General features: G+C 42.4%; 1 protein-coding gene across 2 annotated transcripts in view; it reads left to right on the forward strand.

The window, feature by feature from the left end:
* The first annotated feature begins 1,743 nt into the window (after nucleotides 1–1,743).
* The window catches only part of slc25a26 (solute carrier family 25 member 26), a 56,923-nt gene continuing 45,565 nt past the window's right edge, over nucleotides 1,744–13,101 (forward strand). For both annotated transcript variants that reach the window (XM_069677793.1, XM_069677794.1), the window contains exons 1-5: nucleotides 1,744–1,878; nucleotides 3,651–3,807; nucleotides 5,347–5,465; nucleotides 11,104–11,208; nucleotides 12,350–12,397. In XM_069677793.1, coding sequence (XP_069533894.1) covers nucleotides 1,846–1,878; nucleotides 3,651–3,807; nucleotides 5,347–5,465; nucleotides 11,104–11,208; nucleotides 12,350–12,397 — 462 coding nt within the window. In that variant the 5' untranslated portion in view covers nucleotides 1,744–1,845. The remainder of the gene's footprint in view (nucleotides 1,879–3,650; nucleotides 3,808–5,346; nucleotides 5,466–11,103; nucleotides 11,209–12,349; nucleotides 12,398–13,101) is intronic.

Here is a 13,101-nt window from a genome sequence, read left to right on the forward strand (position 1 = left end):
CCCTGCAAATCTGCCCAGACTCCGGGTGCTTCTCATTGACCTTACACAGAGGAAACTGCACACTCCTACTCTCATCTAGCCAGCTTTAACATTAACGTCTATGGATGAATTCACCTATACCCCTCGCAGGGCTTTCATCAGAACAATATGGACCTCGTTTTAGACCAGTTCCTGCTCTTTTTTAAATTCTTCTTCTCATATTGTGAGCTCCTCTTCTGACACGTATCTGGTTGAAGTCAGTTGAGAGAACATTAGGTGGAGCTGAAAAGCAGCTTGTGGGTGTTAAAAGTTAACAGGTATTCCATCACTAGACATAAATAAATAGCTCTGGAGCAGAAGTGAAACTACTTTTTCGAGCATGTTCTCCACAACAAAACACTCTGATTTTAGGTTGTCTGGTCTTTTTAAGAAACTTCTATAAAGCGTACATTTTTAAATGCATCTTAAGGTTTGCTTACAATCCATTGTGACTTGAATACAGCATATGGAGCACAATTGACAAAAACCCTAATAAACAAGGACGTGCTGTGACAGGGTGATAAATGGCTTTAAATGACAGAAGAGACAAGACTCTGGACACTGCAAACTTCTCGACAACAGCTGAAAGAAGAAAAAATCAATCTCAGGTATGGCACAGAATTAATGCGCTGTATTGACCTAACTGGGGGACAAAGTCTTCCTTAGATATGGGCTTAAATGTAAAAGCAGAAGCACAATGGAAGTGCAACAATGAATAACTCTTATGTTCAATGGAGTAAAACATGCCTAAAACAGGCAACAACAGAGAAATTCTTACAATGAAATACTCGTCTGCAGTCCACCTTATGAATTGCTTCATCGAGACAATAAAAGCGTGAGATGCAGAGGGTAAGTGATGCTATTGCCATCCCCAGCCATAATACAGATCAAGACAGCAGCCCGGTGCAGATCCAGCTGGGGCTCACATCCAACCGGATCCCTGTGAGACCAGCTTCAACAAGATGGATGACGGGCACCGAGCTTCAAACTGGGCGCACTCAGCCCAGACATCATTGGGTCCGGGCTGAATAAAGAGGTGGCGGCCCCTCGCCTGCTCTTCTCTAATAGGAGGCGCTGGCTGGCTGACAGCAGCCCATAAATAACCCAGTCGGCGTGTCACTGGAAAAGAACACACTCACCTGAGCACACTTACTCAACGGGATCACGGGGGAGAGGTGAGACGTAAGGGGTAAAGTTATGGAATGGCAGTAAAAGTGTGTGTGAAGGTAGGTCACAGATGTACATGTTTTTTTCTTTTGCTAAGTTTGATAATTTTTCTATTATTGAAAATGCATCTTGTCAGTCCATGACTATATATTTATATCATGTTCAAATTAAAACATCAAAATTAGTTTATACCAGGTTTTATGCCAAATCAGACAACTGCAATATAATTCAGCCAATCAAAACTGTGACATTATGTCCTCTGCTGATCTCTAACCAGATTATTTCCCCCCTTTTCTCTGTGTCATTGGACAATTTAATATTGTAGGAATATATTTTCCCTGGCTGTAGGCTACATTAAAATACATACAGTGTGAGTAAGTATGTCTTTTTAAAACACAACACACACCCCTAATTACTTCACGTTTTGGGACAATAAAGCCATTAAAGCATCGAGTTTAACATGACTGAGAGATACGCTCGCTTTAGTAGCGTTATACATCACGTGAGCAGCATGCGTCGTGACGTCATGCGGAAGCAATACAACCAAGATGGCAGCGTCCTTGACAGGCATGTTTTTATTCATGTTGAGTGTCGAACATGCAGAACAGTTGCAAATTTAGGAGTTGCACGACTGACAGGAGAACAATTTGAGAGCGGAGCATGGAGAGACGAGAGTTCGTCGCGTCTCTGGTGGTAAGTCGGCATTTATATACAAATTGACAGCATGACGTAAGTATTGCCTCCAACGTATCTATAAATTAAGCACATCTAATCAGAAGTTATGTCGGTTACTTATGCTTGAAGACCAGGATACCACAAGAGCTGAAGTCATGGATATGTTTCGTGCGTGTTCTTCATGTCAGACAATAAAGAATAAGCCTGTCTGCATAATATAGCATCAGAGAAGACAGATAATGATAGCCCTCATCTCTCTGACCTTCTGTGTCATCTTTTCTCAGCAACAGACGTTAAACAAGCTTGAAAAATACTAATATCATTAAAAAACAATAATAGCTTGACACATCGGGAGGTAGCTAACTGAGTTATTACACATTGCACCATTATAAAGGCGAGTAATGGTGTAGGCTGGGGCAACTCTTAACGCTTAAGTTAAAACAGTCATTAGAGATAAGAGCATCACGCTGTGAGCTGTAACGGCTGTTAGTGTGAGCACGTCTCAGGGGGCGGGGCAGTCCTGTCTTGATAAACGTGCAAAGAGGGGATGGTTATTAGATTCACAAAAACGACAAAGTTCATGTTTATGTGTGTAGTAGCTTCAAATTGTGATGAAGCTTTCACTGATGAAAGCTGGATGGTCAAAAACATTTTGTTTGCTTCTCCTCGGTTTAATAAGTTATTTTTTTGTCACTTTTGCTTGCTACATCTTCTATACATTCCCAAAACAAATACATTAATTCCCCCCCCCACCTTTTTACTCTGATTTGCTACTTTGCCTGACAAAGATTAAATGTAGACTACATATGATCCGCTAATAAACTATGATGCATTGTAACAGACTTACAAGTAGATAGTAAAATTAGCTTTACTTTGACCAGCTGCATCATTATAATGTGCCTTATAAATGAATGCATCAATATTATGATTCAGTAGTATATCATAATACAATACAAGTTTTAATATATTACAAAAACGCTAATATTATTGAAGTACCTCATTCATTTGGTTGTACAGTATTTATCTGTAAAGTTTTGGGTCTCTACTTCCATACTTTTAGCTGATTAGCTCATTTTACTTTCAATAATATTGAAAGGTACCAAAGCTTAAATAATAACTAAAAGAGAGAGAGAGAGAGCAATTGTGGATGATGATTCACTCATTAGTATATATATATAAAACTGTATGTATATATGTATCTATATATATATATATATATTGGAAAATCCTTGTCATTATGCCTTTTATTACAATTAACAGTTTGTCAAATGTGTCTGTATATATTCAGTGACTTTTTCTGTACCAGCACCGTGTACAGGTTGGTAATTAAAGGCCAAAAAATATGACTTTGTGCCTTTTTTTTGTTGCCGTGGTAACTTAACATGAATCGATATTGTTTCCTTTTTTATTCGTATCGTATCCAAGTTTAAAATGCTGGTATCGTGCGTATATCTTATATCTATCTATATAGATAGATATTACCCTAGGAGTTGGTTGAGACTAAAATAGAGCTAAAAGTAGAGTGAATATTAAGCTTATTCACATGAGCTCATCAAAAACCACTCTTAAGATTGTCCCGCTGTGTTTGATGTATAAACAGAAATCTGCCTTACAGTTCACTATATCAATGTTATGAGGTGATAATATGTCAGTGTTGTGTTGCATTGCCCCGAGTGGCTAAAAAAATCAACAAATGCAAGTTTAAGTAAAATATCAGTTTGTGTTTTCCACACTCGGGTTATAGAGTGTGTTTGTGGGCATTATGTCTCACAAAGTGATTGTCTCCACAGGCAGGAGGCTGTGCAGGGATGTGTGTGGATCTGACCCTCTTCCCCCTGGACACCATTAAGACAAGACTGCAGAGTCAGCAGGGCTTCTACAAGGCAGGGGGCTTCAGGGGCATCTACGCCGGAGTCCCATCTGCTGCTGTCGGCTCCTTCCCCAACGGTAAGACACTCATAGTTAAAGCTGTGTGTGTGTGTGTTTTGATGAAGCTTCACAGTGCAGCATTGTAGCTAATGGGCATTCTCAGAGGCATAAACCAAACAACCAAGATTGTTCTTTGTGTGAGGATACCTGGGAGCAAGTTGACTTTTTAGATGACATAATTTTTATTATCTTGACTTTAATAACATAGAACCACCGCTTTACAAAGTAGATCTTGGAATGTACAAAAATGTAATGAATGCGAAAATTAATAATACAACTGCTCTAGACTCTAGTTTCCAAATAGAAACACTGGTATTCGATAATCAATAGACCATTAAGTAAAGCGATTGCATAAATCTGTTTTATATTTGCATGTTGTTGATTTGATAATTATCCAATCTCAGAGGTGGAAGTAACAAATTATAAGTACTCAAGTTGCTGTAGGCTAATAGTAGCTTTCAGTAATTGTACTTTTACTTAAGTATGTTTTTTACATCATTCATTTGTACATCCAGCCGTTACTGAGTAAAATATTTATACATGGATATTGCGAGCTATAAAGAAAACTGACTTGGACCAGACACCAATCAAAACATTGTATCAAAAACAGGCTAAGGGAAGAAGGAGAGCTGGGCTGCAACCGGCCCGACGCATAACGTTAGTGAACCATGAGTTTGACAGAAGAGAGTTCGGAGGAAACACCACCTTTGACACAGACTGAAGGAAGTTTTTTGTTTAACCAGAAACAGCCGTCAGATCACTCCCTTCAAAGCCACCAAACTCCATTTGTCATTTTACCCCGCAGAACATGGGACTTGCTGGTCTACCACTGCCTCGTTACATGTCATAACACAGGTTAGTTTGGAACCGAACTAACCCTTTAAAACACCACACAATAACACAAACAAACTAACTGGTAGAGGCAGCGGTAGACCATCAGCAGCTCCCGTGTTCTGCAAAGTAAAATTACTGTTTTTGTCAATGGAGTCTGGTGGCTATGAAGAGAGGGCTGTTTTTGGTTAAACAAAGGATCTCACTCTTTGACAAAAGGTCCATCTCTCGTCATTTTGACACCAAAACATGTAAACATAGGACCCAGGTTTGAAAATAAAGTTTAATTATATTTCATTTGCACAGGATGCATGTGTAAGGTAACCTTGGCAAAATTAGTTTATTATAAAAATCAGCAGAGTGGGAAAATAACTAGTTTTACTTTGAGTACTTTTAAAGTGAGCTTCTTTTTACTTTTACTTGAGTCATTTTTTATTCAAGTGCTTTTACTTGAGTACAATAGGAACAATACTTCTACTTGAGTAGAATATTTCAGTAGTCTTTACACCTCTGTCCTATCTGTAGTGGAAGTAAAAACTCTATCCAAATGAGTCACTCTTAACTTTCTGAGCTTTTTCCCGTGTTGCACTCGCAGGAACAGACTCACATACACACACAAACGCTCACACCTCAGTTTCTCCCCTGTCAGTGGTAGTGAGGGATATTAATTGCTGTATGCTGGTTGACTAATGGGCCTTAAATGGCTGTGGTTCTGCTTGGTTTCAGCCGCTGCTTTCTTTGTCACCTACGACTGCACAAAGTCCCTGCTCGGCGCCGGAGGAGTGCTAGCAGCACAGCACGTGGCACCTGTCACTCACATGCTGGCCGCCTCCCTGGGAGAAATAGTGAGTCGTCTTGTCTTTCATTCTCCCAACTTTTGACTCCTCTCGTTTTGATTTTAACTTTTACTTTGTCATTAAGTTGTGTATGTAATTCCATCTCAGTCGAATGTCTTGAAGGCTTACCTTACACGCACTTGTTGCTGTTCCATGCACTCGCTCTCCCCCCATTGTCTCTTTCCCACCACTGTACAACCCGAATGAATGCCACTGTCTAATTTCACAGACCACTATGCAAACGGGCAACAGGGGAGGAGGGCAAGTATGTGTTTTTGGCTGTGCACCCCAGAGTCCAGCTGGGTGAGTTAAAGGAGCTTCCTTAGGAGTGCCCCAGCGCTTGCCCCTCATTACTGCCTATTGACTCATCTACTATCCCAGCTCAGGCCCCCAGACTCTGCCAATTCAGTCTCGGGAATTCAGGCTTGAAACCAACAAGGAGCAGTGCAATTTCCTCAGCCCATCCTCTCCAAATCACTCGCAGGGAAGTGCAGAATCTGAGCCATATGGGGGCTGCACATATTTACATTGGCACAAAGGGGGGTAGAGGGATGGGGGGTATGGAAAGAGGGATGCCCCCCTGCTATACCACCGTAGCTTTCTGCAGAATCCAAGGTTTTCAGTATTCATGGCTTTTGGATGGATGTGATTTAGTCAAGTTTTGCATGTTTATGAAATGGGATTATTCCACATGGAAGGCTGTTCACTGTGCAGGATCTGAATCTGGGTGTCTCACTGTTCGTAGGACACATGTCACTCTTATATCCACACAGATAAAATCAGAGTTCTGGTTTTAACACCTTCTGATTACAGTCAATGTATAAGTTCCCGCAAATTCCACTGGAGTGTATAACTTTTAAAAAAAAATCAGTGACTCTTTCCTACTTTTTGACGATGGCACGGTCCAATGCGAGGGTGAAAGGTGAACCCGAGGTCGCGGCTACCTTTAACCCCTTCCCCGCTGTTCTGGATTTGAGCACATCAAAGGCATAAAATCCTCGGAGTCGAGCTGAGCAGAGGAGGGGCGGCATCCCGCTGCATTCGGGCAACTGGATACGTCTTGTTCAAAGCGAGTAATCTTACAGGCTTAGCCATGAAAGGCCTACCCTAGTGCTGCCCTGAGTGCTGCACGGGGCCTAAACACCTGCAGTATGATGCAATCGCTACCACATATGATTCTGTCTCTCTGAAGGCGCTGCTAATGATTTTTAAGTTAGATGTTGCCCTGGGGTGCTCATATAAGCTTGACTAAGTTTGACTAAACTTATTAGTGTAGTGCTAAAACAGTTAAATGATCAATTAATTAGTTAATTTAACATTATGTTTCTGCCATTATTACTCCTTAAAGTCCTTCTCATGCTCTTAAAGAAGATATGAGTCTTACGTGCTTTGTTTTTTATCTACTTAAGGACTGTAGAGGCGTGTTATGCAATTACAGCATTTAATTTAAACCATACAGGCTCAACCTGTCCTCTTCTTCTCAACTCTTCTACCACAGAAACTTAAAGAAGAAGAAGCAAACTGTTATTTGGTCCTTGTCTTTCTACCCCACTCCAACTCTTCATCAGCGCATGATTCTTTCCTCTGGATACTTTTCCTCTAAGTTGTGTTTTACCTTCTGTTTCCACTCTGCAACATTCGCAACAGAAGCTTCATAAGACTCGCCGCTTTGCTAATCCCATCCCCAAGCCTCCCTCTGTGGATGATGTTATCGACTTGGCACTAACTTTCTCGACGTGCGCTCCAGTCAAAGTCTATTATGATCGAAGCAGAGATGCCCGTAACAGTTGTTATTCTTACCTGTTGTCCCTTCATGGCGCCAAATAGTAATCTGCTCCTGACTGACTGACCGCTGTGTCCTGATGACCATGAGCGGTAAAGGAGGGATGCACCAAAGGAAGGCAGGATGGAGGGATGTAATGACTCAATCTGCAGATTGATTCGCCGGCGATGCCGATAATGTGCTGTGACTCTCTGCTAATTTCCCATTCCTCACTGTGGTTCGCCCGTGATTGAGCGCCAGCTTCTTACCTTGTTGTTTGCTCCAGTCAAAAGTCTATTATGATCCAAGCAGAGGGAGTTACAGCTCATAATTGATTCTGCATAAACTATGAGGTGGGAATTGAAAAAGGGAGAAGGGAACACTTAAATCTTTATGAATCTTAATAGTTAAGCCTTTTGTGTGATGTTTACTGAGGGAAAAGGAAGCAGCCTCACCGAATTATAGTTCAATGCCAAACTTAATTCCTTTGTTAGATAAAGGATAACAGGGAGGGGAAATATGTACGTGTAAAAATATAACTATTTTGCAGAAATGTATTAAACGGAGGTCTTCAAACGTCACAGCTAATGCCATTTCTATCCAAACCTACTCAACGGATGACAGACAGAGAGGTGGAGATCATAAGTAGTGTAGAGGAAGAACTAGAGAGGGTCAGGACAATGACAGAAGTCCCCCCAGCCTGAAGTGTCCCGGTGTTTGTGTGACTGCGGTGTTGGGACGCTCCCATAAAGAATGTGTAAGCTGATGGCGTCTGTCAGGCTCTAGCAGGCTGTTATCCAGCCATTAGATCAGATTTATCTTCATTCCCATTCGCCCGACGTCTGCCCTGAAAGCTCATTTGTCAAGGCCAGGCGGCGGGCTTCTCCCGCATCTATAAACCCCCCCACCACCACCTCAACACCGCATGTCTGTGGGAGGATGTACTCGAAAATACAGTGTGACATGACAAGATAGGGGGACAGAGAGGAGACGGGCGCAAGAGGGAGGAGTTTTGGGGGTTGAAACTGGCAGCCACTTAACTTGGCGCAGAGGAATAATCCATGCATCGCCTTCGAGCAGCGCCAAGCTCTGTGATTTATTGGCTGTTGTTTCAAATTTAGAGACTCGCAGTGTCCTCATCTTTTTCCTTTTCTTTATGACCTTTCCTCTCTTCCTTTCCTTCCTTTGTAGAAACCTTATTTAAGTCTTTTTGGGTGCTATAATGGGTTTTCAGGATTGGGCATATGATGAAAAACCTCGAAAATTGGAGGGAGTTTGGTGCTGGTTCATATGATGGTTCATGTTTTAGTTTAGGGCAGGAGATGTGGATTTTGTCGCCTTCACAGGCTCGACAGGGATTTTATATTTTGGTTAATTTAGTTTAAGTTACTGACTGATGATCGATGGAGGTGTTTGAGCTAGGAGTTTAAGTTCCAGATTCCACATTTGGTCAGTGTCAAAACAAGGCAAAGCTTAAATGCCCCTTTTTGAACAAATTGTCTGTTTTCATGCTTATTGCAGTTTATTTTAATGATAATTAAATCCCAATAATTGATGCCCGTAACAGTTGTTATTCTTACCTGTTGTCCCTTCATGGCGCCAAATAGTAATCTGCTCCTGATTGACTGACCGCTGTGTCCTGATGACCATGAGCGGTAAAGGAGGAATGCACCAAAGGAAGGCAGGATGGAGGGATGTAATGACTCAATCTGCAGATTGATTCGCCGGCGATGCCGATAATGTGCTGTGACTCTCTGCTAATTTCCCATTCCTCACTGTGGTACGCCCGTGATTGAGCGCCAGCTTCCTACCTTGTTGTTTGGCGGCCAGCGCTGGAAATTGAAAACACGCTCTGTCATTTGGATTAACAACAACAGGCCGAGAGAAACTGAGGGGCTCCAATCACAGGCAGGCAGCCTTCTAATTAACGCTGCTCGACGAATTCAACAGCTTGTAAATAAAGATGAATGGGACAGGAATTTAAAAGCCTGCCAATGGGTTTGTAATACGTTTACAAGCCAAAGAAAAGCATGGAGAATGAAGGGCAGGCGAAGAAAGCGGAGAAAAAGACGTCCGTCTTCCTGACAGCCTTATGCCTTCCCTAAATCTGAGGTAACAAACCAGACTAGCAGTGAGGGACACGGTCCAAGATATGACGCATTAATCTAGTCTACTTTAAAGCCCCAGCTCTGTACTATCGTGCCCCAATTCCTTGCCATTGTTCCCCCATTTTCTGCTGTTTTCTGAGATCTGAAATGGCCTCAGAGACTGCACGCTCTATCCTCTCCCCACTCAACATCAATCCCCCCCTCCCCTAGACGCGCAAATTACTCCCAAATAAACAATGTCCCTAATTTATTTGGTATAATCTCCGGCTCATTCCGCCTTCCCCTCTGCTGTGACAGGAGAGGAAAGGCCGTCTCAACTCCAGGCCCCACATCCAATTACGTCAGTAATTACTTGTCATAGGCACTTTCTTTCTATTTAGCCGCCTTAGTCTGCTCCTTTGGAGAATTGGTTCGGGGAAAACATGATGTACAATGTATTATAAAATGGTTACTTGACCAAAGGGAGGGCAAATGAGATCTCTGAGATGGATGCAGCCAGCTTGGTTACCAGAGGGCGGTGATGTGTGGGGAAATGTTTGGCCACTTGGTGGTACTGTTGCACTGCGGTTAGGACGCAGCTCGACTCAGGGCGTACTCACCTGAAATAACAAGAAGATTTGCGCTGAATTCTTTGCAGACACCTATTCAAGTCTTTAGTTTTTGCTCTAATGCACAGGGAATGAGGCTTGTCTGCTCATTGTGTGTTGAAAAGAGGAAAACTTTCATTCGCTTTCAGTGAAAGTCACACGCTGAAGTTTAAATCAAAGCTGAGAAATAGATCTTATTATAGTCAATCGTGTTTGGACTTACAGAGCCAGAACTTTGCCTGTACAGACTCACATATAATGTCTTATTTAGCTCAGTCTGCGATTTCACTTGACTTCCAGCTCCTCTGACTTATCCTTTCACCTTTTGTGTTCCACATACACTCACGTTCTAGCTCATAAGGTGTCCTTGGTGTCAGGTGGCGGAGACGACAGAAAGGACGAGTCGCTGACAGAAGTGACTTCTCCAGCAGCTGTCGTGTAGCCTCCTCCCCCTGAGAGAGCAACGCAGCCTTATCCTTCAGGGCCCCTCTTCTCTCTTCTCGAAAAAACCTCTGTTCCGGCCCAAAATGCTAAATCAGTATTGTTGAATATAGAAGACTCAATACAGGAAGGGATGCATTTTATCTATATTGAAGTGTCTCCATCACTCTGCTCACCCTACATCACGCGAGGGTGGCACCGGCACACTGGCATCTGTATGACCAAGGGGAGTCACGGCGGGGGGGGCGGCTCACCAATCGCTCCGTAAGATTGCTCGCCGTTAGTCTGCATTTCCGCTCCGGTGCAGGATAAATGGGAAATCAAGGCGCCAGGTGGGCAGCTGTGCCCGCCTGCCTGCCTTTAGGGCTATGGGAGTTATGAGGCATAAATATTCATGTCTATCTTCACTAGCTGTTGGCAGTCCATATTTTAGTTGACATATGGTTGATGGGTTGGAACTTGTAGCGGGGAGTGCGGTTGCTGAGATGCGTGCATGTATCAGTGTGTTGAAGGAAGCACATGTTCTTCGGAGACCGATATACAGTCAACCCAATGACCTTTCTACCTGTTACTCAGGTATCACATCTGCTGTGTGTACTGGTTTGTTAATATGCCCAAGTGGACGCCAACTTAAGCTCTCGTTAGCCCTCCAGCTTAATGTATTTGCTCTCCTCAGGCCGTGCCTTATCATGGCCATGCGCCATGAAACACACATGCTATTCTAAACCCATGCTCTCTCTGTCCTGTAGGTGGCGTGTCTGATCCGGGTGCCCACAGAGGTGGTCAAACAGAGGACCCAGGCTTCCCCGTCTTCCAGCACCTACCGCATGCTGCTGGCCACACTCAGAGAAGAGGTACGCAGAAATCAAGGCACTTTTTGCCGATTGCCGATTTCGATACCGATATATTAGGCACATGTTTTTTTTCTACCCAATTGAAGAGAACATCAAGTCTCCCCTGGAGTGGAATTGATATCCTGCCTACTCTTATTGTAGCGGCCCACTGGTAGATTCTTGAGATGGGCGATTCAATTTGTAGTGTTGAATGAATGAGATTTGGCCCCTCCTCTCATGACCGATGCTGAGCACAACCTCGCTGTCCGTTTCGGAAACTTTGACAAACTGCCATGCCGCAGACATCTTGCACCCTTCTTAACGCTTGACGGAAGAGGGGTGGTGCAGGCAATTAATGTCGTAGCATTACGTCAAGCTCTTTTAGGGAATCATCGAGCATTTAGGCAAAATTAAAACATTGTTTTATCTTCAGAAAATATCGGCTGAAAAAGGACATACCTGCAGATATCGATAACGTGTCGATAATATTGTGCATCCCTAGTGCTCACCACTTAATTGTAATGACGAGTCACACCTCTATAAAGCAGTCATTTTGTAAGAAATGTGAGAACCACATTCAAATTGAAACAAACTAAGCTCAAACCTGTACACAAAATACTAAAGGTTTGTGCTTGCTCAAAAAGTAAAGTTTCATTTGACATTCAAACATGTCTGAAAGCCAAAATGTGTAAGAGATCACACTCTCAATCTTTCCTGTAAGACAACGTGTTAAACTGGGTTTTACATCGAAATGTGCCAGAAATACTTGTCAAGGCACAACAAAGAGAGTTAAAACTCTACTTCTTCCTCAGCTACACACTCAAAAGTCAAATAGTTGGTTTCAGAAAGTTGCCAAAAAGTGTCGGACACTGCTGCCCCAAGTCTGATGTTAGGAAGCTGCTGTGTAGCGAGGGCTTCAGAAGCTATTCACCCACTGCTTTGATAGGAGCATACCTACGCCTAAGCCACCTATAAGCTTTGATGAATAAAAGGTCTTCAGTGTTAGAAACAAAGGACAAATCTAGTTGGAATTAAGTTGAAATATATATTTTTTTCTCATATTATAATTCTCAAAGCTTAATTTAAAACTTCATACTTTGGTTGTTGTGATTATTAATTGTATCGTCTGTGATGGTAAAAATGTTCTGTTGTCTCTGAACAGGGGGTGCGGGGCTTGTACAGAGGATATGGGAGTACCGTTCTCAGAGAGGTAGGATTAATTCAAATCTCTTTTTCTCTTTAACCTTTTCATTCTTTGATCTCAGCTGGTATGTCTTCCTTCCACAGGTGATACCAATGATACCTGTTCTATATCAAATCGCACACTTGTTGTGCCTTGTCTTTCAAGGTTAGGTTCAGGAATAAGCACATCTTATAGACTCTACTACATCCAATTTCAGGAGTTTATACTAAAGACAATTACTGTTCCACTTAAAGGCTGTGTAGTGAATCCTTTTTGATTGGCTGGACGAATATTGAGGCTTTCCACACTCTGACTGAAGACTTTTTAATTTCTCTTGGGCTTCACTGAGGTTGGAAATATTGATTTACAGTTTTTTTCCCTCACTTTCATCTCATTCAATTACTTGAGCTAGATGCTCTCCCTCCTATTACAAGTACATCTGATTAATTAATGCAATTAGTTGTGTTATAAATGCAAAACAAAACAAGGATAAATGAGCATTGGGCTGCACTCCCTTGATGGCCGCTCACCTTTTTTAATGAAAAGATGCTCTAGTTGTTTGATTCATGATCTTCTGCTTAATTGCACCTGCAGTGCATGATAACACAAACTGATTGTAGCAAAAGCCGTATAGATCTCTCACTTCTCGCCCTCCTCCCCTGCCTCATAAGTTTCAATAGAAGTAGAAAAGAGAATGAGAAGAGGGAAGAGAAGGAGAAAGAAGTGTATGA

This window comes from Semicossyphus pulcher, unplaced genomic scaffold (genome assembly GCF_022749685.1).
Source record: "Semicossyphus pulcher isolate SPU_LCO1_2020_fin unplaced genomic scaffold, fSemPul1.0.p SCAF_3, whole genome shotgun sequence".
In the NCBI taxonomy this organism is placed as follows: domain Eukaryota; kingdom Metazoa; phylum Chordata; class Actinopteri; order Labriformes; family Labridae; genus Semicossyphus; species Semicossyphus pulcher.